The 24517-nt window shown below is 47.1% G+C and overlaps 2 protein-coding genes across 8 annotated transcripts in view; one reads left to right on the top strand and one right to left on the bottom strand.

Annotated features, from left to right (window-relative positions):
* The first annotated feature begins 1419 nt into the window (after positions 1–1419).
* On the top strand, positions 1420–19229 carry Ddx27 (DEAD-box helicase 27). Of its 3 annotated transcripts, none has more exons than XR_015446044.1 (21): positions 1420–1616; positions 2549–2695; positions 5244–5303; positions 5483–5648; positions 6447–6493; positions 6607–6693; positions 7440–7545; positions 9390–9563; positions 10364–10514; positions 11933–12032; positions 12146–12287; positions 12959–13112; positions 14158–14239; positions 14338–14523; positions 16080–16186; positions 16378–16480; positions 17486–17580; positions 17661–17784; positions 18152–18239; positions 18850–18924; positions 19044–19229. XR_015446044.1 is itself a non-coding variant. In XM_004858077.4 (21 exons), exons 1-21 carry the CDS (start codon positions 1524–1526, stop codon positions 19060–19062), a joined length of 2298 nt encoding a protein of 765 aa, XP_004858134.2. In that variant the 5' UTR covers positions 1420–1523; the 3' UTR covers positions 19063–19229. The 3 variants fall into 3 exon arrangements, 2 of the variants coding, with proteins under 2 accessions (XP_004858134.2, XP_021094696.2); XM_004858077.4 differs by having other exon boundaries at positions 14338–14515; XM_021239037.2 differs by lacking the exon at positions 1420–1616 and adding an exon at positions 2019–2089 and having other exon boundaries at positions 14338–14515.
* A 1485-nt stretch (positions 19230–20714) lies between these two features.
* The window catches only part of Znfx1 (zinc finger NFX1-type containing 1), a 28390-nt gene continuing 24587 nt past the window's right edge, over positions 20715–24517 (bottom strand). For all 5 annotated transcript variants that reach the window (XM_004858075.4, XM_004858076.4, XM_021239100.2 and 2 more), the window contains one exon: positions 20715–24177. In XM_004858075.4, coding sequence (XP_004858132.1) covers positions 21736–24177 — 2442 coding nt within the window. In that variant the 3' untranslated portion in view covers positions 20715–21735. The remainder of the gene's footprint in view (positions 24178–24517) is intronic.

Raw genomic sequence — 24517 nt, 5'->3', positions numbered from 1 at the left:
ATTCAGCCATAATTTTTCAATTTTTATTTTTTTATTAGTCCATGTTTGCAGGACATAATGATTGCATTCCTTATGGGGAATTGGTAAATGTACATAACAGCTTAATTCTTTTTTCATTTCCTTCCCCTCTTCTCTCTCCTCCCTTAATTTCTTGCTGCAGTACGGATGAAAACACTATGGTAGGTGCACAAGCTAGACACAAAAGGACAGATATTGTGTAGTGTCATTTACATGAACCATCTAGGAATGGTCAAATCATAGACGAAGAAAGTGGGGGAGGGCCGGGGATTTAGCTCAGTGGTTCTGCCGCCTGCCTCGCAAGCACAAGGACCCGAGTTCGATCCCTGGTACCAAAAAAAAAAAAAAAAGGAAAGTGGGGGAAATAGAATGGGACAGTAATTGCTTAATGGTTACAGTGTTTCTGTTTAGGGTGATGAAATGGTTTTGGAAACAGTGGTGATGGCTGTAAAATATCATGAGTGAATTAATGCCATCAAATTGTACACTTAAAAATGGAAAAAAATTGCAATAAAAAAGCCAGTGGAACTTAGTTGTGTGATACACTATGACTCTGGTGTAGGTAGAACATGATGATTAGGAAGGGAAGATAGATGCTGTGGGGTGACTTCATATAGGAGGTGATGTTTAAAGGAAAGTTACCTACAGGAGACACAAGAGCAGACTTTAAGATTTCACAAGTGAATGAGAGGAAGCCCAGCAAGGTAGTGCATGCCTGTAATTCCAGCACTCAGGAGGCTGAGGCAGGAAGATGGCTGTGAGTTCAAGACTAGCCTGGGCTACATAGTGAATTCAACACCAACTGGACGAAACCTTGTCACAAACAAAACAAGTGGATGAGAGGAAAAATTATCAGTAAGCTCTGAGTCCTTTTCCCTAAGGACCCTGATGCCACTGCCTAGTTTACAATCTTGACTCTGTTAGTAATTGGCTCTGTGACCTTGGGACCTCTCTGAGCCTCCATTCTCATCTGTAAAATGGCAATAGCAATGGATACCTGCAGGCTGTGGTTGTTCTAAGGATTCAATTAGTGAATACGTGTAAAAGTACTTAGATCAGTTCTAGCACTTAGTAAACATGTTTGCAATCCTTACGTTCATTTTCATGAAAGTGAATACTGTGGAAAATAAAAGTCACGTATTTAAAAGTGCTAACCGTTTATTGTATTTTCCGCCACAAGCTTTGGTTTATGAATGTACAGATATAGAGCTCAGCAAAGCAGCAGTTCGGGCTTCCTCCTTGCACACTTGCACACTCCTCAGATCTCTACTGCTTTCTGAGCCTCATCCTAGACAACGGAATGTTAAATCAAAGCCACGCCCCCTTGATTTCATCACAGGAAACCACGCCCCAGACTGCCGCATGCGCACTCTAGGTGTTCGGTGGGGGTGGGGCGCGAGGGAGGTAAATGGAAGTGATGCCAGCAGTGACCAAGCGGAAGTCAAGGAGGAGGGCGGGCCTGACGGCGTGGGGAGCTCGCTTCCGGAAGTGGCTTCTGTTTTACCATGCTCGCGGAGCTCGGTTTAATCGGGACGATAGGTGAAGATGACGAGGTGCCAGGGGATCCCGAGTCTGACTCCGGAGATGAGGAGGAAGAGGTATGAGCCGGGCAGTGGTTATGAAAGATAGCTGCGGGCAGGGTCCCGGCCCCATGGAATACCTTGACTGCGCCCCTTCGTGATTCCTCAGGCCCTTGTCCTCGAATCCTCAGCGTCCCCCAGGATGGGTCTCACCAGGATCCCGAGATGTTCCTCAGTTTAGCTACCGTTAGCTTTCTTACTCCTCTGCTCTGTTGGCCGTGCTATTACGTGTCGCCTTGCTGGATACATTATCCGTTCACTGACCTGTTAATCCAGGCCCTGCCTAATAGAGGTTCAGAGGTGAAGTCAGTCATGGTTCCTGTTCAGAGAGCCAATGGTACTCAGCGTTGCTAGACATAGTGTTAACTGTTGCGACTTAGCAGTGGACAACATAAGCGCCACCCTCCAGAAGCCCACATTGGAGTGGGAGGTATCGTCTGATATACACCATGGCATGAAAAAGGCGCTTGCAGTTCAGAGATTCGACCCAGGTGTTTTCCCTCTGTTCTTCTCCATGGCCTCTGCAAATTCACTCCTGCTCTCCCTCACCCTCCCATCTTTCCATCCTATTCCATCTCAAGCCAGAAGCCTTGGCGTGATTCTTGGCAGCTTTTTTCTCTTCCCATTTTCCCGACATCCCAGCCCCTGGCAATCACTCCTCTACTCTCAGTTTCTATGAGTTGGACTTTTTAGATCCTGCATACATTCTGTAGGGGTAGGAGCTGTGTTGGAATTGTTTCAGTGAAGTTTTCTACACGCTTACTCATTTTTGGCTTGCCTCATTTATCAGTTACTGAGAGAGGTGTGTTAAAAATCTCTCAATGTGTATGTAAATCAGTCATTTTCTCCTAGTTACCTGTTTGGCCTTGTGTAATTCTGTCCTCTTATGGGCCACTTTCCTTTCTCCCTTCATCTCGGCCCCATAGTCACCCTGTCTCTTCTCTTCCCAGGGGCCCATTGTGCTGGGCCGAAAGCAGAAAGCCTTGCAAAAGAACCGCAGTGCTGATTTCAATCCTGACTTCGTTTTTACCGAGAAGGGGGGGATGTATGATGACAGCTGGGCCCTGGCTGATGTTATGAGCCAGCTCAAGAAGAAGGTAAGACTGACATTGATGAATAGTTCCAGACAGTGGGCTGTAAAGGTTGAACACCGGGTCATGGGGAGGGTTAACCCTGGCCTCAGTGCTTCTTACCATTCAGTGGATTCTGAAACTCCTTTGAAAACGTGTGATACAGTTTTGATGGGGTAAGGAAAGGAGGTCACAAGTAACCCACAGTCTTGATTAACACCAAGGTATAAAATGTTGCAAAATGGATTTATTGCAAACTATAGTTACAGTCATATTCATCTATCTACAGATGACATGTAGAAGTATTACCCCATGATGATAGCTTTCCCTGGAGGTGGAGCTGGTAAGCTCTGACTTACTTCAGTGCATCTATTAAGACAGACCTTGATTTTATAGTGCATGCCTATAGTACCAGCAACTCAGGCCTTTAAGTCCAGCTCAGGCCACATGGTGAGATCCTGTTTCCTTAAAAGAAAAAAAAAGTTTTGGAGGAAATTTGCAGATGGCCCAATAGTTGAGTTAAAAAATGTACGTAGCTATGTTAAAGAGTTCTCATGTTTACATGTTCACTCCTTGTTTTTTTTTTTTATTCTTTTGGTACCGGGTATCAAACTTGGGACCTTGTGCTCTTGAGGCAGGCGACGGAACCACTGAGCTAAATCCCTGGCCCCCTTGTTTTGAGTATTAGAAAGATAACCTAGATCAGTTTGTAAGGAAGGACAATCTTCCAGACAGCCTTTGTTCTCTCTCTCTCTCTGCCTGTCTGTCTGTCTGTCTTTCTTTCTTTTTTGAGACAGGGTCTCACTGTGTAGTCCAGGCTGGCCTTGAATTTGTGCGATCCTCCTGCCTCAGCCTCCTAAGTGCTGGGATTACAGGCATGTGCCACCATGCCTGGCTCTTCTCTTTGTTTGTTTCTTTGTTTTGGCAGCACTGGGGCTTGAACTCCGGGTGTTCTGCCGCTGAACTACATCGCTTGTCCATTTTTAAAGAAATGTCTTATGTTGAGACAGGGTCTTGTAAAATTGCTCAGGTGGGACTTGAATTTGTCCTCCTACCTCAGTCTCCCAAAGTGCTAGTTTTACAGGCATGTGCCACCATGCCTTGCTAGCCTTGGTGTTTTTGATAGTTGAACTCTGCCTCTGGCCCACAGATAACTGCCATTTCTCTGTCACTTGCTAGGTGTTTTCATGCAGTATCACTTTCAGGGTCCTTGATTCCTACACAGTACAGCCAAAGCTGCCACCAATGTGATTGTTTTCTTGTTTGCCAAGATCCCATGCATTTCTGTAAATCTGGTTAACAGGCTAGAAGTTGCAGCATTTTTTTTCCATTCACGTGCTTCAAAGAGAAACAAATATTGCCTGCTCAGAACAGTTTAACCCAAATTCTTCTGGTCCTTGTTCTGACTGAAGTAAATCAGCATTGCCTTTTCAAGATCATCTTGAGGGGAATTTATATAAGTATATATGGTATATATATTTTTTCAGAGAATAGCATTTTTCAAGCTAATGATGAAGTATTTGTTTTCCTGTCCATCTTTTTTTTTTTGGTACCAGGGATCGAACTCGGGTCCTTGTGCCTGCAGGGCAGGTGGTGGAACCACTGAGCTAAATCCTTGGCCCTCCTGTCCATCTTTTAAAATTCATTTCAGGTTTATTTAACAAATATTCCATTTGAGGGGCTGGGGATTTAGCTCAGTGGTGCTGGCACTTGCCTTGCAAGCGCAAGGTCCTGAGTTTGATTCCCAGTACCAAAAAAAAATTCCATTTGTTTCCAGGTTCTTTTTTTGTATCAGGGATCGAACTCAGGACCTGGCAGTTTTGAGGCAGGCATGGTGCCATGTACAGGCCCCATGCAGTTTGTCTTAGCAGCTTATCGTTTACCAGGGTACAAAATAATTAGACAAATAATTATACAGTGAATTGCATTTGCGGCAAGTGCCACAGTGGTGCAGGGTGCTCTGAGCATACATAAGGGGGGCCCACCATTAATTACCCTTTTCTGAAGTTTCAGCAGTACCAGCACTATCTGAATTTACTCAGATTTCAACGTTTTAATTAGTAGGCTGTTATGCTGGGCACTGTGGTGCACATCTGTAATCCCAGCACTCGGGAGGCTGAGGCAGGAGGAGCACCACAAGTTTGAGGCCAGCCTAGACTACACAGTGAGTGCAAGCCAGGTTGGACTACATAGCAAAACCCAGTCTCAACCAGACGAATAAATAGCTGGACTGGGTTGTCGCTCAGTGGTAGAGTTCCCTCCGGGTTCAGTCCTCCGTTATAAAAACACAAAACAGCCCCACAAACACACGCACCAAAAGAACAAAAAACCAAAACAAACCAAACTGCATGTTTGTATTGCTTTCTGTTGGTCAAAAGGTTTTACTTTTTACAAATGTACTATTTCGGTAATACTTTTTTCTCCCTTTTGAGGGTGAACAATCTGCAGATTGACTAATTTACCTAAAGCCTGAGAGGCCCTCTCTGCGTCACTGTTTGAGGCCCGGCATGCCAAGAACCCTTGCACAGGCTTCTTCTTTCGTGACCGTTTCTTTTTCCTCTGTTCTCGTCTGCAGAGGGCAGCCACTACATTGGATGAGAAGATCGAGAAAGTGCGAAAGAGAAGGGGGACGGAGGTGAGGGAGAAGCACAGCGACTCCTCATTGTTGTGCCTTGAGCTGTACCCGCAGCACCATCCTCTCTGAGCCTAAGCTGCACGCTGAATAAGAAGCACGCAGCAGCCCATCTAGGCTGCAGAGCTCTGAATTCCCTGAAATTTGCAGTCGCTTTGCTTTATTTTGACTTTTGTTTCCAGGGTAAAGAAGCCAAATCAGGAAAGTTGGAGGAGAAAGGAGCTGAGGCAGGCTCTGGCCTGGAGGAACAGGAGGGCCTTGAAAGGAAAGAGGAAGCAGGCTCTGCAAGAGATGAAGAATCAGAGACCGACTACTCATCCACTGAGGAGAACATCCTCACCAAAGCAGGTGGACATGGTGGTGGGGTGTGAGAAATGGGACTGGAGCCGGGAACGGTGGCACCTGCCTGCAACCCAAGTGCTCTGTTGCAACTTCGTGAGACTCTATCTCAAAATTTAAAAAAAAAAAAATTTTTTTTTTGGTACTAAGGATCGAACTCAGGACCTCGCACTTGCGAGGCAGGCAGCGGAACCACTGAGCTAAATCCCTGGCCCTAAAAAAAAATTTTTTTTAAAGGGCTGGGGGTGTTGCTCAGTCCGAAGACCCTTGGTTCAATCCCTAGTACCACTCCACACACAAAAAGAATGGGACGGGAAGTTGGGAAGCCTCTACTTCCACTTGGTCGGAATTCCTGTTCTCGTATATGCAGTAGTGTTGAGGATCTCCCCGTTGTGAGGTTTGCTCTTCCCTTGGCATCTTGTTCAGGTTGTTGTACTTTGCAGGCAGCCTCCTTTTATCCATCTCTAGCCGCACAGAGCTGCCAGATGGCTGTGTAACTCGAACTTATTTGAAGTTACCTACATCCAGTGGGCTCCCCCATGTAGCTCAGTGGTAGAAATGTATATAAAGCACCATAATGTAGTGTAGTGTTGAGACCCTGGTCTCTGGACAGCGGTTGGCCACTCTGCTTTCCTGCCTGACCTTAGGCAAGTCACTTAGCCGCGCTGCCACTCACTGTCCTCATCTGGGAAGCGAGGCTGCTGTGTGGGCTCAGGGCTGGCCCACACAAAACATCAGGACAGCGTGGAAACAGATGCAGGTGCTCAGTGTGTGAGCTGTAAGCACCAGCTGGGTTTTTCTCCCTAGATACGCTCAAAGTAAAGGAGCGGAAGAAGAAGAAGAAGAAAGGACAGGTGAGCTTGGGAAACAGAGCAGCTCATTTGGGCAATCTGAAAAGATTTTAAGGTTTTGGTCTTCTTGGGCCCTTTGGCTGAATTTTCATCCTCGTTCTTTTGGTCTGGTGTAGGAAGCAGGAGGATTCTTTGAAGATGCATCTCAGTATGATGACAGTCTCTCCTTCCAGGACATGAACCTCTCCCGGCCTCTTCTGAAGGTAAGGCTTCTTGGGGAGCCTGGGTTGATTCTTACAGGGCCCCCTTACTAGAATCCTGGCTCTCTCAACTCTGCTATCCACACAGCTGCTAGAGAGCCCTTTTAAGTAGTAAATTCCATCCTGTCCCTCCTCTTCTCTGAGCCCTTTATGGCTCCCACTTTCACTTGGGATGAAAGTCAGTTTCCTTACATTGATCTAAAACACTGTGTCCCTTCTGGTCCCTTTGACAACATCACTCTGTGCTCATTCTGCTCTGGCCACATGGCCCTGCTGGCCCTCAGCTAGGTCAGGCAGTCTTCCTCAGGGCCTTTGTACTTGCTTCCCTCTGCCTGGAAGACTCTTCTTGCAGGAGTCCATTGGGTGCTCTCTCACCCCTTCAGGGTTCAGCGAGACCTTCCCTGACAGCCCTGTTGTGAATTGCATTCCTTTCCCTCCATGGCCCCTTGACTGCTCGTTTTTGTCCATAGCATATATCTCCATATGACATAACATTTGTCTCTTGGTTTGTCTCTGCCAGATTGTCAGCCTCCTGAGAGCAGGGCTTTTGTTTTTTGTTCTGTTCGTTTTATTTACTGCTATACGCTCAGTGCATAGAACAGTACCTTGCACATGATGGGTACCCCATCTGTGTGTGGACCGAATGCCTGAGAGAACTGAGATATACACTTTTCTGGAAGCTCACTCTGTTCATTCTGTGCTGAGACTCTGCCAGACTCTGCCCACCTGTCCCTGTCTATTCTCTTCAGGCCATTACAGCCATGGGCTTCAAGCAGCCCACGCCAATCCAGAAGGCGTGCATCCCTGTAGGTCTGCTAGGGAAGGACATCTGTGCCTGTGCAGCCACTGGGACAGGTGAGGAGCTGGGGTCGTGGGTGGAAGCAAGAACAGGGCTCCAGGTTGGCTTGACAGTGCTGGTTTGTGAAACATGCTTGGATTTTTGGATTATATACAAAGTTTACAGCAGTTCATACTCAGTTGGTGGTTTTAATGGCTTTTGAAACTGGGGAGGAACTCTGAGGTGACCAGTTTCCATTTTAGCTTCACAGGAGCATTTTAAAGCATATCGACATTGATTCTTGGGCACCCTGCTTACCCTCACCCCAAGGCTGTAGCTGGATGGAAATTGGGGAGACAGAAAGGGTCCTTTGTTGTGAAGGAGACCAAGAAGTGAGCCAGCAGCCTGCACATCCTGGACTTCCAGTCCCTGCCAGAGCTAGAGTGGGCACGGAAACTAGGGCAGACTAGGTCTTGCCACTTTGGCCCCTGCGGGTCACTTCACTGACCCAGCTCCCTGCGGCTGCTGGGGCAGAGATAGACTGAACAGTCTAGTCTTTAAAATTCTTTGATGAAGACGAAATGTAAATCCAGTCTACCACACATACACAGCTTGAAGGACCAGGACAGTTGGGCCAGTCAGTCTGTAGAGCCCAAGAATCAACATCCTGTGAACCTGAATGGGATGGGGCAGTGATTCTGAGCCTCTCTTCAGGTCACAAGTGACACCTGACAGGAGTGTGTATGGTCATTATTTCCCTTGTCACTCTTGACAGTGCTTGGTCCTTTCCAAACCACATAGCAAGCGATGGGGCCCAGTGGGTGTCACATCTGCCTCTTTTTGTAAAAGATTGAGAATTGCTACATTTACTTTGTTCACACATTCTTTTTGGAGTCACTTTGGCAATCCATGGCCCAATTCTGAAATCTTTATTAAGAATTGTTCAGTTATGGGCCGGGGATTTAGCTCAGTGGTTTCGCTGCCTGCTGAGCAAGTGCAAGGACCCGAGTTCAATCCTCAGTATCAAAAAAAAAAAGAAAAAGAAAAAAAAGAATTGTTCAGTTAGCCTATTTATACTCACTTGTACTAAAGAAATGATGCTGTTTCGCCTTGTGCTGCGCAAGTGCAAGGATCTGAGTTCGATCCCTGGTACCAAAAACAAAGAAAGAAAGATGCTGGTAAGCAGGGCTTTTTGGAGGTTGACAAGGTCTGACTTATTCAAAAATCAAATACATTAGAAAAAGTTCCGGCCGGGGTTTTAGCTCAGTGGTTTTGCCACCTGCTGCACAAGCACAAGGACCTGAGTTCCATCCCTGGTACCAAAAAACCCCCAAAAAACCACATTAGAAAAAATACAGTAACAAGTGCCCTCAGCTCCCCAGTTTGCCCCCTTTCTCCCCAGCCCACTGCTATGTCAGTATCACTGGACACTTGAGAATATTTACAAATGCATATATAATTGAAATATATTTCAATGCAAATGCATAGATATCCCCCTCTTTTATTTTGAAATGATTATAGAGCAATGAGAAGTAATAAAAATAGTGACTAGAGTCCCTTTAATCCTTCACTTGGTGGTAATATACCACATAACTGTGGGACAGCAATGTTTATCTCAGGGCTGAGGTGTTCAGCGGCAGACCGCTTGCCTAGCATGTGTGAGGCCCTGGGTTCCATCCTTAGCGCTGCAAAACAAACAAAATTTTATCTCTGCTTGGCTGCCTTCTGGCTGATTTTTATTACTTTCATGCTTCTTTGTATTTCCAAGGTATATTTGCATTGACTATATAGTTTGAAAGCAGCAGAGAGTTCCATGAAAAATGTTTTTCATGTCCTGACTAGACAGGCTTACTGTGCTCAAGTGAAAGCCAGAAGCCAGAAGGAACTGAACCTTTCCTTGCTTTCCTGCTGCTCTCTCCAGGTAAAACTGCAGCTTTTGCTCTGCCGGTCCTCGAGCGTTTGATCTACAAGCCCCGCCAGGCCCCAGTGACCCGTGTGCTGGTGCTGGTTCCCACCCGAGAGCTGGGGATCCAGGTGCACTCTGTCACCAGGCAGCTCGCGCAGTTCTGTAGCATCACCACCTGCCTGGCTGTGGGTGAGTCTGTGGGCTGAGGGCTGCCAGCCCGCACCAGTCTGCACTGTGGGGGAGGACGGTTGTGCTCTGCTCTCCCGGGCATGGGGGCTGCCAGGACCTTGTGCTTGCAAGGCAAGCGCAGCTCTACTGAGCTAAATCCCTGGTCCCATGAATCAAAGTATTTGGGGCAAACTTTCCTTATATGAAGTTATATGATAATGTTATCTACCCTGCATTTTGCCCTCCTTATTAAATAATTGGAATTTATTAAATTTTTTTCTTCTATTTTCACTTTTTTTCTTGTCCCTTCCTTTTCCCCTTCCTCCTCCCCTGTTAAATAATTGGAATTTAAAGGTGATTTTTGTAGCTAGGCATGGTGGCAAACACCTGTAATTCCAGCACACAGAAAGCCGAGGCAGGAGGACTGCTGCAAGTTCAAGACTACCCTTGGCTACAAAGCGAGTTCAAGGCCAGCCTGAACTACACAGTGAGACTGTTTCAAAAAAAAACCCAAAAGTGATTTTTGTGCGCGTGTACAGACATCAGCAGTTTTCACAGATGCCCCTCTCAATCCTTGGAAGGTTTAATCATTCTATTCTGAAGTGTTTTGGGGCCATTATCATGGTTTGTTTTTGCACTTAGTCCAATTATAATTAAATCAGCTGTCTCTCCCAGCGTATTGCAAAATCCATGTGGGCCTCAGTCAGTCTTGTTCTTGGTTTACCGTGCATCTGGCTGAGGCAGAGGAAGTGGCAGGTGTTCATTTGACATTGATGAATGACCCACTGACCTGGCCAGCTGGTGGGCTCTCTGCTTCACAGGTGGCTTAGACGTGAAGTCTCAGGAAGCAGCTCTTCGGGCAGCACCTGACATCCTCATTGCCACCCCGGGTCGGCTCATTGATCACCTCCACAACTGCCCTTCCTTCCACCTGAGCAGCATTGAGGTGCTTATCCTGGATGAGGCTGACAGGTATGCCTGCAGTGTGGGGGTGGAGGGGGCCAGTGACTGAGGTCCTGAGGGCCACACCCCTGGACATAGCAGCTGCCACCTTGGATGATGCTACAGAGCTGTCAGCCATGGGTGTGCCATACCTCTTTACCCGTCCTCACTTGACCTCTCTCCAGGCTTAGCCTAGATTTTTCTGCTTTCTTTTCTCTCTTTCTGTAATAAGATGATTAAGAGATAAGGTAGGTCAAATATGGGCTCTGCCATGTTCTCTCTGAGATTTGGGATGTTAATAAGATTCTCAAAACAAAGCCTTTCCTTGTTTGTACTTGGAGACAGGAATAGTACCCAGCTGACAGTGAGGAGGCACCAAGTGGTAGTACAGGGAAAGTGCCGTGCGTAGTGAGGCTTCCACCGGCTGTCTGATGGGGACAACCTCTCTTCTCCCCTACCCCCATTCTGCTGCTTCTGTGTCTCACTTCCTTTTTCCCATCTGCTCGCCTCATCCTTCAGCTGAGCCAAGGGAACGGAACTGATGATAGAATTGGGGCAGGGAAATCACAGATAAGTCAGAACATGGGAAGGTTGACTTGCAAATCGAGGCATCTTAGAACTAAGCAAGTTCTTGGGCAAGATTCTGACCCTGTGTGGCTGGCCCTGTCTTTTCCCTGGCTTAGCCAGTATCAGCTCCATCCTTCCAGTTGTTCTGGCTGAAACTCTTAGTGTTGTCCTTGTCTCTTCCTGGTGAATCCTGTCAGTGCACCCCCACTGTAGGGGTCTGCAGTACTCTTTCCTCCTGCTTGGAATGACCTCCTTGGTCATTGACCTCCTTGGAATTTGCCTCCGTGGAATGACTTCTCTTTCAGCAAGAGTGAAGGGCCCTTGCTCAGTAGCCTCCCAATGATGATTTTTCTGAATCCATTCAATGGGAGACAACTAGACAATCCAAAGTGTGAGCAAGGCTGAGGGCACTTTCTAGGTGACGGGAGACTAAAGAGACAAGAAATACAGCCACTTGTCACACAGCAACTTTGGTTCTTGGATTCAAATAAAAGACAGCTATAAAATCACATTCTGGGACAGTTGGGGAGATTTGAATATACCCTGTACTTCAGATTTGTTCAGATTCTTAAATGTCTTGGGTGTGATTGTGACATTGTGGTTATGTAGAAGGTCATTTTTCTTAGAAGATAGTGCTGCAGTAGTTGGGATAAGATGTCATGACATCTGTGACTTGGAAAGAGGTTAACAAAAAAAGTAAATGTGGCGTTATGATAATTCTTGATGAATCTTGGAGAAAGGGTAAATAGCAATCATAAAGTAGATGAGCTGTAAATATAACCAGTGACAGCAGAACTGCGGCCTGTGTGGTTTTCTCTGTCCCTCACTGAGCAGCCCCCCGCCCCGCCAGCTTGTTGTGTCCTTCCTCTGTGCCTCTCCAGGATGCTGGATGAGTACTTTGAGGAGCAGATGAAAGAGATCATCCGAATGTGCTCCCACCACCGCCAGACCATGCTCTTCTCAGCCACCATGACAGATGAGGTGGGTGTCAGAGGGTGGCTCAGATGACCTCAGCTGGGCTTGAGAGGGGTTGCCTGGGTGAGCCCTTCACCTCCTCTCAGAGAGCTGAGTGTCCCTGGCTTTGTGCTTGGCAGGTGAAAGATCTGGCTTCAGTTTCCCTGAAGAATCCTGTCCGGATATTTGTTAACAGCAACACAGACGTGGCTCCTTTCCTGCGGCAGGAGTTCATACGGATCCGGCCTAATCGGGAAGGGGACCGGGAAGCCATTGTTGCAGGTGAATGTCAAGGGCAGGACTGCATTATGGGGGTTTACACTAAAACACATGGTTTTTGCCTGCTTGTCTTCTCCATCCATCTGCCCTAGCTCAGTGAGCCACACTGCTGTTCATTCACCCCAGTCCTTGCTCTTATCACCTTGCCTCCCTCCGCCCATCCAGTCTGCTTTATGTCCTCCTGAACTCTGCTGCTCCAGCCCTTTGGTGCAGACGCTGATGCCTGGTACCTGGATTGTTGCTGCAGCTTCTTATTTTCTTTTCCTGTTTCCACTTGGCCCTTTGTAATTCATCCTTCACATTGCACAGCAGGTCTTTACAAAAGAACATTGGCTCTTATTACTTTGTTATTTAACACCCTTTGGTGGCTTCCACTGCTCTTAGACAGAAATTCGAACTCCCTAGAGTGTCCTTCAGAACCCTCCAATACCTGCCTCCGTGCAATCTCCAGCTGGGGAGGCTTGGTGGCTCCTGCCACATCTGCCTGCTTGATGCTTCTCATGCCACCACTCTTGTTCTTCACTCCCTGACATTTATCGCTCTCCACATGGCAGGGTCTGGGCCTCTCTGTCCCAGTCCAGGCACAGTAGCTGGCCTTCTCAGGTGAGGAAAGGGTGTGTGTTGTGTAGGAACCTGAAAACAGCTGCTGGCTTACTCTTTTTCGCCCCCGCTAGCTCTGTTGACGAGAACCTTCACTGACCACGTGATGCTGTTCACTCAGACCAAGAAGCAGGCCCACCGCATGCACATCCTCCTGGGGCTCCTGGGGCTGCAGGTGGGTGAGCTCCATGGCAACTTGTCACAGACCCAGCGGCTGGAGGCCCTCCGGTAATGTTCTGGGCAAGGGCTGACACTCCCTAACCCTCCTTGGGCAGGTCAGAGAGGGTATCCTCATTCGACAGAAAAGTAGGACCCAGAAGGGTATGGTAGAGCAGTAGCAGACACAGCATGATGCTGTGCTTTAAAAAAAATTTTTTTTTTGGTATCGGGGTCAAACTTGGGACCTTGCTCTTGTGAGGTAGGTGGAAGCAGCACTGAGCTAAATCCCCAGCCTTTAAAAATTTTTAAGCTGAGGTGGTGGGTAGTGCCTATAGTCTCAGCTACCTAGCAGACTAAAGCAGGAGGATCCCTTGAGCCCAGGAGTTTGAGGCCATCCTGGGAAACATAGCAATATGTCATTTTTTTCAAAAACAACTTTTTAAAAAAAATCTGAGCACAGTAATGTCATGTCTTCCATGCATTTAGAACTCTGCCTTTGTCTTCATGGATAATAACCCTCATGCCCAGGACCTCATCCTATATGGAAGCTGTTAAATGGGGTACAGCAGGAAACTGGGAAATACAACACATAGTCTATTCTGCAGCTTTCCCAGAGCAGTGACATACTTGGGTCCAGTTGAACAGGATTTAGACTTGAAGTCAGCAGCCATTACTTGAGCATCTGCTTTGGCAGGCACCATGATTTCTGTGTGATTTTTTTCATTTAATTCTCACAGAACCCTCCCTCCATCCCTGTTCATCATAGGTGCTCAGAGGTGTGTGTTAAAGCAAGGCCAATGTGAACACTGAGATATTTGGCTGTTTTTTTCTGTGGTCTAGCTCAGAGGTTTCCAAATACGAGTGTGTATGGGATTTCCTGCCTGAGGTAGTACATACAGATGTATCTTTGCCCTACACAATGGGCTAAGTGTGAGTGTGTAAGTTGGATGGGTTGACGTTTAGACTCTGTCCCCACTCTGATGGTCTGTACCCTGCTTCTTGACTCACATGATTTGTGGTGACTAATGTCCTGCTCTGTTCTCTGATAGCTGAGGCTCTGGGGGAGCATCTTGGGGTAGGATATCTGAAGAAGTATCTCTATGGCTATTTCTAGGCGCTTTAAGGATGAGCAGATTGATATCCTTGTGGCCACCGATGTGGCAGCCCGTGGACTTGACATCGAAGGGGTCAAAACGGTGAGTGGGTCCTGTCTTCCTTGTACTTGGTGGGATCTTTGTGCCTCCTTGCAGTACCCCTTTCCCCATCTAACTGATGCTCGATTCCAACCCTCCAGGTAATCAACTTTACCATGCCCAACACAATCAAGCACTACGTGCACCGGGTGGGACGAACGGCTCGTGCTGGCAGAGCTGGGCGCTCTGTGTCTCTGGTGGGAGAAGAGGAACGGAAGATGCTGAAGGAGATTGTGAAGGCTGCCAAGGCCCCCGTTAAGGCCCGGATTCTTCCCCAGGGTGAGGAGGTACAGTTGTCATTAGCATAAGGTGCCTGTTGCAGGGCAGGGGCACAGGGTGACACCTGAGAGCAGCACTTGGCAGTCAGGACCAGCTTGAGTCTCAGCTGCCAACCCCCCTGGGCAGGTGTCGCCTCATTTCTCTGGGCTTCAGGCTTCCGTGTGTGAAAGACATTGATGATAGAAACATAAATGAGGAGCCTCCTCGCAGGTACTTTGCTAGGGGAAATTGAGAGGAAAAGATCTCTTCTTTTGGTTAGTGGCAAAGTTCCCACTAACCTCTCTGTTGGTGGGGGAGAAGGTAGGGAGGAAAAGCACTCATAATTTTTTGGTAGCTTTCATTCTCTTTGTTCCTCTGATCCATAGAATCATGTAAAGGACAAACATCTTTTAAGTTACTTTCTTTGTGTATTTGATATTGAGGTTTGAACCTAGGGTCTTTCCACTGAGCTATATTTCCAACCCGTTTTTTTTGGTACTACGGATCAAACTCAGGACCTTGAGCTTTCGAGGCAGGCGGTGGAACCACTGAGCTAAATCCCTGGCCCCTAGCTACTTTTTTAAATGTTACAAAAATAATATGTTTATTATATATTACTATACATGAAAAATAATAAAAGTCTAATTCTGCATGAAAGATCTCACCTCTGTTAGCACAGGCTCCGTGGCTATCCTCCTGCCTCAACCTCCTGAGTGCTGGGATCACAGGTGTGCGCCACCAGACCCGACTTACAGATATACTTTTGTCTCATTTCTGTTGCATTCTGCCCATCAGCAAGTAGTTGTAGGGCCCCTTCCCGTCTTGTCCAGGAGATGAGTCTAGAGCAGCTGATGTTCTCGGGGAGAAAGAGACAGTGAATAAGCTAATGGTCCCTGCACTCGAGGATGACAACTGTAGGAGCAAGAAGGGCCCTGCTCTAGAAAAGCTGTTCAGGAAAGGCCTCTAAGCAGCTGGCATGGAACTCAGTCCTGGATCCTAAGAAGGAGGCTGCCCTGAGGGATCAGAGTGTACCCAGTGAGAGGACACAGGCAAAGGCTCTGAGGTGAGAATGAACTTGGTGTGTGTGAGTAAAAGAGAAGGAATGTTAGGAGGCCCCGGGCCTGGTGAGCTAGGGAACAGAGAAATCTAGAGAGGTAGACAGGGATACTCCTAGGAATTCAGGATTGATTCAAAGAGCAACAAGAAGCTTTCTGGGGTAGTGCGGAAGTCAGATTTGGTTTTTTCTTTTCAGTAGGGTCTCGTTACGTTGTCCAGGGTGACTTAGGACTCCTAGGCTCAAGTTACCCTCCTGTATCAGCCTCCTAAGAAGCTGGGACTATAGGCACCAGTCCAGCTCTTAGTGGGGGAATATTAAATTGAAAAGTCACACATTAAGAACCACACTTTTCTCTTTTGGGACCAGGGATTGAATTCTGGACCTTTTGCTTGCAAGGCAGGCGCTGGAACCGCTGAGCTAAATCCCAGGCCTGAACCACACTTTGCTATATCAGAAAATATTTACATTATTTTCATTAGCCACATAGTATTTACCCTCATGAACGTCCTTTTTATTCTCTTTCCTTAGATGTTATCCTCAGATTCCGGGACAGGATTGAGAAGATGGAGAAAGATGTGTATGCAGTGCTGCAGCTGGAAGCGGAGGAAAGAGAGATGCAGCAGTCAGAAGCCCAGGTGAGGGTGTGGACGAGGCCTCATGGCTGCCCAGTGAGCCCGCCACGGGGGTCCCTGTGGCCCCACCTTTGAAAGGCCAGCAAGCCATCAGAGCTCTCAGCGTTTGCAGGCAGTGGCTGTCTGCACTTGCCATGTTGTGTGGATTAGCAGGTACAGTCTTCATGGCACTTGTCCCTTTACTGCCCCCACAGATCAACACAGCCAAGCGCCTCTTGGAGAAGGGGAAGGAGGCACCAGACCAAGAACCTGAGAGGAGCTGGTTCCAGACCAAAGAGGAGAGGAAGAAGGAAAAAAGTAAGTCAGGGAGCTTCCTCAGAAAGCTAATCCTAGCCAGGCATGGTGGCACACACTTATAATCCCAGCACTCAGGAGGCTGAGGCAGAAGATTGCTGTGAGTTTGAGGCCAGCCTGGACTACATAGTGAGACCCTGTCTCAAAAAAACCAAAAGAAAGAAAGCTAAGCTTAGAATTACCATAGGATTCAGCAATTTACTCCTAAGCGTATACTCCTAAGAGCTGAGAACAGGAGCTCCTACAGTCACTTGTATGCCAGTGTTCTTTGAGGCACTGGTCGTAGTGGCCAGAAGGTGGAAACAGAGATGTCCATCAAAAGTTGAGGGGTAGCTGGGGATTTAGCTCAGTGGTTCCACTGCCTGCCCCAAAAGCACAAGGACCTGAGTTTGATCCCCGGTACCCCCCCCGCCAAAGTTAAGGGGTAAATGAAGTGATATATATGTTTCACACGTGCTCACTGAAATATTATTCATCTGTAGTGAAGTCCTGAAACATGCCACAAGGTGAGCCTTGAAACATGTGCCCTTTTACAATTGGGCAAGTGTATTTGACATGCAGAATAAGTTCCTAAAAGTAGAATTGTAGGGCACAGGGTACATATATTATTAATTTTGCAGAAATTACAAAATTACTTTTTGTGTATGTTGTGCTGGGAATTTCAGATATACTGCCTATATTTGATGGGACAAGAATGGTGTATGTATGTTAAATTTCCATGTCAAAACTACAGTTACAAGTATACTGGTAGGAAGGAATGGACTATTTATTGTAAGTCAGATCTTCATCCTCCACAACAGGAGGTCAGTAGATAATGAATGCCTTAAATGGATTAATGAGGAATAGTAAGACAGGCATGTTACTTAGTGAGATGAAGGTAACCACTGGAAGAGTGATTGCTACTTTTCATTTTAAGTTGTTATGTACCAGTTTAAAGTAGTTGTCCTGTTTGTAAATTTACAAAATTTGAAGCGGTCCCTGAAATCTCATTCTGTCTTCTTATTGCAGTTGGTAAGGCTCTGCAGGAGTTTGACTTGGCCTTAAGAGGCAAAAAGAAAAGGAGGAAGTTTATGAAGGATGCCAAGAAAAAGGGAGAGATGACGGTGAGTGGCCTCCCCTTTGGAGTTTGGTTACAGAGTGAATGGGTCAGAGCCATCTGGTCACCCCTCGCCTTTTCCCCCAGGCAGAGGAAAGGTCCCAGTTTGAAATCCTCAAGGCTCAGATGTTTGCTGAGCGGTTGGCCAAGAGGAGTCGCAGAGCCAAGCGGGCCAGGGCAATGCCTGAGGAGGAACCAGCGAAAGCCCCTGGTAGGTGGTTGGGGAGCCCTGCCTGAAGCCAAGCTTACAGTCAGGGAGAACGTTTGAGGGATAACAACAATCGTTCACATATTTTGAGTAATTGGTATGTACCAGTGTATACAACTGTCCCTTTATTGCCTTTAAGGGGTGGAGTGACCCTGTCATTGGTGGGAAAAGCTAGGATTGAACCTGGACCTTTCTGACTTTGGAGCCTAACTGCTTCCTGGCTATGACTTAGAGGAGCCTGTGAGGGTAGAATGAAGGGAACAGTCTTCGGGTGCCAGACTTTCCAGACTTGGAATCATTACCTAGGGCTTTAACTGGTTTAGCAGCTTAGGCCAGAGAGGACCATATCTAACCCATTCTCTGTTCACAGCCAAGAAGCAAAATCCAAGGAAGAAATCTGTATTTGATGAAGAACTCACCAATACAAGCAAGAAGGCCCTGAAACAGTATCGAGCTGGGTAGGGTTTTAAGTTGTCATGGAGCCTCTGGTATTTGTATGGAAACTATAAATTTTTTTTTTTTTTTTTTTTTTTTTTTTTTTGGTCTGGGGGATCAAATTCAGGACCTTGTGTTTGCAAGGCAGGCGGCAGCACCACTGAGCTGAATCCCCAGCCCGGAAACTATAAATCTTTTACTTCCTTCCCCACTCCCATTTCTCAAATACTGGCCCATTTTCAAGTACAGAAATAGAGCTTTCTTCTCTCAGGGGAGGAGTAACAACTCTTACCTCAGGATCAGACCTAAAGAACCCCAAAGAGTCTTGGCTTGCCCTTGGTAATTGCCCTTGTCACATTCCTCCATCCCAGGGTGGGATGGGGAGACACACAGTGTGTCCCAGATAATCTTAGTATGTACAGGTGAAGGAAGGGCTTCTTCCAAGTTTGTATTAAGTTGGGGCCTGACTTCCAGAAATGCATGTTGTCAGGTAGAAATATGACTTAGAACCCAGACCCTGAACACCATGTACGCAGTGGTGCTGCTCTTAAGGAGCTGGGGTTGAGGGGGGTGACACATCCCTCATGTGTCCAACAGCTGGCCTGTTTCAGCACCTCCTCTTCTCTCACTCAGCCCTTCCTTTGAAGAAAAGAAACAGTTTGGTTTGCCCCACCAGAGAAAAGGAGGAAACTTCAAATCCAAGTCCAGGTGACGTATACAGCTTTGGAGGGCCAGATTCTGACTGTGGGGTTGGAGAAGAAACCTTTCATACAAAAAGGAGCTGCTCCTTCCTCTTTCTCATCTGTCCTGATTTTTTTTTTTAACAGATACAAGAGGAGGAAGTAGCTATTATGATAGCCTGAAGAAGTTCGTGATGCAGCCTTAAATCCCTTTCCTGTGGGAAGTCATCCTGGTTTGGTTTATATTATCTCCCATTTATTTAAAAAAAAAAAAAAAAAGTTTAAAAAACCTGTCATTTGCACATTAAAATTAAAAGTTGGGGTGGTGGTGTGCAGCTGTTTCCTGAGCATAATTAGCCAAGACTCCCGTCTTGTTGGTTAGCTTTCATATAACAGATATACCAAACAAGAAATCTAGTTGGTTGGGGAGAGTAAGTCAAACATCTCTTCCTTCAGTGGCAGTCTACTCTGGCTCTGTCATGAACACTTGGAATGCATGCTGTTTGTTCTTCTACAGGGGTTGGGTGTAGAGTGAGGGAATTCTTGCTAGGGAAACTCTTCTGTTCACAGTTCAGAACTAAAGGTATCACTTATGAGCAACAGCCATGTTCTGGACATTCAACATGCTGTGGTGTGTCTGAGTCGATTCACTGCATGCCTGTGAGACAGGAATTGTTATTATGTTCCCAATGAAGAAGCTTGGACTAACTTCTCAGGTTGCACAGCTGGTAATTCAGAGGTGGTTGTTTTTGGTTTTTTTTGGTACCGGGCATTGAACTCGGGTCCTTGTGTTTGCGCAGCAGGTGGCGAAACCACTGAGCTAAATCCCCGGCCCTATTCAGAGGTTTTTGAAACCAGTGTAACTCTAACCCATACTAGTATGCTATGAAAGTGCTGGTGGAGATGGAAGCTGAAAGGGGGCAGAAGGAACTCTGACCCCATCTATTAGCTCCTCATAGAAACCACCTTTTATGTTACAGGATGGTTCTCATCCTTTTTTGAATCACCTTTGAGAATTAGATGAAAACTGTGGAGCATCTTTTGGGATAACTGTGGTTCATGTCCTGTATAATTTTAGGGAGTGTATTAGACCCCCATCTTAAAAAATTATAGTTCTGCAGTAGCACATACCCTAGATACTGATGTCTGTTCAAAGCTATTAATTTAGGCTGCACTTAGCAATCACCAACACAGGTTCCAATTCAAAAGGTGATGACACACTTGAAGGAATGTGGGTCAGATTCAGATCTGAATGTGCTTTACAGAAAGATCCTTAGAATATCATTAGGCTAAAAAAGCCGTAATCCCAGCACTCGGGAGGTTGAGGCAGGAAGACTGCTGAGTTTGAGGCCAACCTGAACTACATAGCAAGATCCTGTCTCAAAACAAAAAAAAGCCAGGGCCGGGGATTTAGCTCAGTGGTGCCACCGCTAGCTTCGCAAGCGCAAGGTCCTGAGTTCAATCCCCAGTACCAAAAAATAAAAGCCAATTGTAGAACCCCTCTTTTTTTTTTTTTTGTACCATGGATCAAACTTGGGTTCTTGTGCTTGCGCAGCAGGCAGCGAAACCAGAGCTAAATCCCTGGCCCCTGCAGAACCCTTCTAAAGGGAAAGGTGCTTATGTATAGACTGTCTCTGGGAGGACTTATGAAGCAAACTGGGTTACCTTTTGTAGGGGGTGAAAACTCCTTTCACCACGGGTAGAAAGGACTCATCTCCTAATAAATACAAGAACCCCATACCATAAAAGCATTGTAGGTGGCACTCACCCTGTCCCCTCATTGGCTCAGGCTGCTTCTAGAAGAAAGACATGGACCACTGATTTTCTCAATGTTTTTATTAACTGGCTTTATAGGCTAAAGTGCATAGTAAAGACAAAAAAGGAAATGCTTACATAGGAAAGGACCAGTGTTAGAAAGGACCTGAGATGCCTAAGTGTTCTAAGGGACACTGGACAGAAGGAATGCAGATGCAAGGTGTAGGCCTACAGCTGGCTTCTGGCCTGTGGCCTAGAGAAGCTACTGGCATGCTAACCCTGCCTAGGCAAACAAGCTGTGAGAGGGTGCTGGGATGAAAGCTCACACTTGGGAGAGGTGTTGCTGGCACTGAATGAGAGTTTAGCTCCATTCAAGGCCCAGGGGAACCAGCCCTGCTACCCACCTCTCCAGGGGTAAGGAAAAACCCTGTCCAAGTGCAAGTCACAGAAAGGCTCCAGGGGTCACTCCTTAACCTAGGCCTACCGCCTAAGCCCCTTACCAGGGGAGGATACTTTTCCATTCTCAGTGAATATGTAGCTGGGTTAGGGTAGTAGTAGCAAAATCTTTGTCTATCACATGCCTCCATCTCCTGGGGGCTGGGTGCCTGAGGAGCAGGGCAGCAGGGATTCTTGTGCTCCTTAAAGGGATAAGCAGTTCATAAACTCTGGGCCTCTGTTATTAGAAAATTGGCCTGCAAGTTAGAGCCTGGAAGTTACAGTGAGTCAGCTTCACTGGATTCATACGTTCTGCCTTGGAAACACTGCTGAAGAAACAACTGACTGTTAGGACCTGGAGTTACCATTATGTAGCCCCAGGTGGAAGCCCCAGATGTGCTCCAGGGAGTCTGTCCCCTAACTTGCAGAGAAGGAAAAGAAGTGAGATGTTAATTCTGCTTTCGGTTCTGGAGGTAAAGTGCTTACTCTAGCGCAGGGATAAATCTAAAATTAAATGTGGGCAAGCCCTAAAAGTAGATTCTTAAATAGATGGTAAGACTGTCCTTCAGGGTAGAAATAAAAAAGCTTCCTTCATGAGGGAGCCAACCCCAGCTGGTGGCTGGGGCAAAAGGCAGCAGTGTGCCATCTCCTACATCATCCTCCGGATCTCCTCAAAGTTCATCATGTTGTTGGCTGTGTCAGACCAGGCAGGATGCTGGGCTCCGTCCATCTCAGAAGCCAGTTGGTTGCTCCTTTCCAGAGTATGATGCTCACCGCCAATCACCTCCTGACATTCAGGACAGGTGCCCCTCTGCATAGCTCCCCCGCATTCGCTAATCACATAGATGTGACCATTGGGGCATTTGAACCAGTGGCCGCGAGGAAAACCCATGGCCTTGACAATCTGTACTCGTTCTTCCTCTGAGATGCCCAGGCCAGAGCAGGGAAGGGTGGCTTTCAGCGCATCCATCTTTTTCTGCACAAACTGTTCATCTTCCTGGGTGAACTTACATGTTCTCTCAAGGATGCTCCGAATACTGGAGACCTCTTCTGCTATGCTACCTTTCATCTTCCCCTCTGCCATCTTGCAGCGCGTCAGGAGGTTTACCAGGTACATAAGCCTCTGGATTTCACTTTGGAGGTCACTTAGTTCCTGGCTGGTAAAGCTCAAGGGTTTCTTGGCCAGCCAGTCATGAACCTGGTCTAGTCGAGTCCTCACTCTATTCTGTTCTAAGACATGTACTTTTTTCAGGGAATTTTGCAGGCTGGCCAAGTGGTCATAAAAGCTTATGTAATTTTCAATAAGGCCTAGCTCCTTCACTGACAGATTTTCCTGGGCCAGTTTTTCCTTTAGCATTATGAAGTCTTCAGGAAGCAGCTGGTGGAGGAGGCTCTTACTCTCCAGCAGGACCTTAAGTCGTTCCTGGCTGACTGCAATTTCCCCTGCTGAGCCTTGTATCTTTTCCTTGACAATTTCAATCTCTTCTAGCCGCTGTTTGATGCTGGTTCCATATCTCAGGTTTTTGCGAATGGGTACCTGGCAGATGGGGCAGACCTTCAACCTGATGGCAATTTCATCATTTTTCTGCTCATTCATGTAGCGGTCTAGTGCTTGTACCTCAAAGAAGTGGCTGCAGTCTTCTAGCTGTACAAAGCGGGCATCATGCTCATCCTCAAAGCCAAAGAAGATCTGGGTGACCTCATCCTGGTGGCAAACACGGCACTTTTTGGGGCATGGCTCCCCACACAAACCAATGCAGGGGTGGCCACAACCCAGCAGCTTAGTACAAGGCACGTAGCACGGGGGTCGGTCGCAGGGCTCAGAGCATAGTTTAGTGCACTGGTAGTGGTGGCAGCGCCAGACACAGGGCTCCACACAGGGGCTGCACAGTTCCCCACACTTCTTCTTGCACTGGCTGTGGACACAGCGGTTCTGACATGTTCTCTGGCAGGGTGGACATTCACCAATGCATGGCTCCTGGCACTTGTGTGAGCAGATGAGCAGGCGCTTGCAGGGCTGCTGACAGCGCACATGGAAGCGCCCTTCAAAGCAGCTGTGGCAGGAACCAGGGCAAGGATGTCCACAATCCAAAATAATTCCACATTTGGTGGTACATTCGACTGGCATATCATACTTGAGATCTGCCACATTACCACATTTCACCTGTTGGTTATGCCCACACTTGAGTTTTACAGTGACCATTTCTGGACACAACTGCACACAGCCCTCACCACATGCATGGCTGCATCTGTGACCACATCTCAGGACCTTGGGACAAGGCTCCTGGCAGCAAAAATCTGACTCGGGCATTGAACAAGGAACCATCTGCTTGTGGCCACACTGAGGAATGGTTTTGGGTACCTTCACCTGACAGGGCTTACACTCCTCGAAGCAAACAAGGGGGCACCGGTGTCCATCTGGGCAAATGACCTTCTGACATGGCTTCATGCACTGGAACTCTTTATGTGAGGAGTCATAGGGGTGGCAGGCACGGGTGCAGACGTGCCCACAGGCCAGTCGGAACTCACAGGGCAAGCTGCAGCCTCCTTCGGGCACTTTTTGGAAGTCTGAAGCTTTGGATACTAAGGTGTAGGTATCAGGGTGGTTCTGGCAGCAGAGCTGGAGCATCTGGCCTATCTGGTTGTTCTCTCGAAGGGTATGGATGATCTTGCTCCACAAGGGCACCTTGGCCAACATCTGCATGTTTCCAATGCAGTACATCCCCTTCTTGGCTCGGGATAAGGCCACACATATACGGTTGGATATCTGAAGAAAACCCACCTTGCCTTCCTGGTTGCTCCGCACAAGTGAGAGGAGGATGATGTCATTCTCTTCCCCTTGGTATTTGTCCACAACATGGACCTTGATGCCAGCAAACGTCTTGGCAGGCATGAGTTTGCGCAGGCAGAAGAGCTGTCCAGTGTAGGTGGTGAGGATGGTGATCTGGGAGGGCAGGTACTCCTGGTTCAGGAAGTAATTGCATAGCTCCACCACAAAGTGAGCTTCATGCTGGTTCTGATGGCTTTTGCCTTCTTGGATCTCCTGTTCAGGAAAGTTATGTTCTATAAAGAAAAGGTTGGAAGAGACCCCCTGAAAAGGAAAAGAAGTGACATATTAGAAGGGTCACACATGACACTTGGTTTTGCTTCCTGTTTTCACCTGCACTGGTCACTGACCCTGCTCCAGACAGACTGTGAAGAATTTTGTACTCAATCTTTAATTACGAAGTTAGTTACCCTCTACTTTGTTTTGAGGCTATGGCAAATTATGAGTTGGACAAAGAATTTGTCTATTTTAGTTTTCAAGATACTCATTTGGTATTAATGTTTAAAATAGCCATCCACAATACAACTGTTACAACCAAGAGAACAAGCAGCAGCTCTGATGATGATATTTATTGGGTACTCAACTGTGGTGACTGCGTTACAGA

This window comes from Heterocephalus glaber, unplaced genomic scaffold (genome assembly GCF_053883595.1).
Source record: "Heterocephalus glaber isolate CG9 unplaced genomic scaffold, H.glaber_assembly_v1.0 deba00001673, whole genome shotgun sequence".
Lineage (NCBI taxonomy): Eukaryota > Metazoa > Chordata > Mammalia > Rodentia > Bathyergidae > Heterocephalus > Heterocephalus glaber.
Note: the sequence above shows the minus strand (reverse complement) of the source record. Positions and strands in the feature narration are given on the sequence as shown.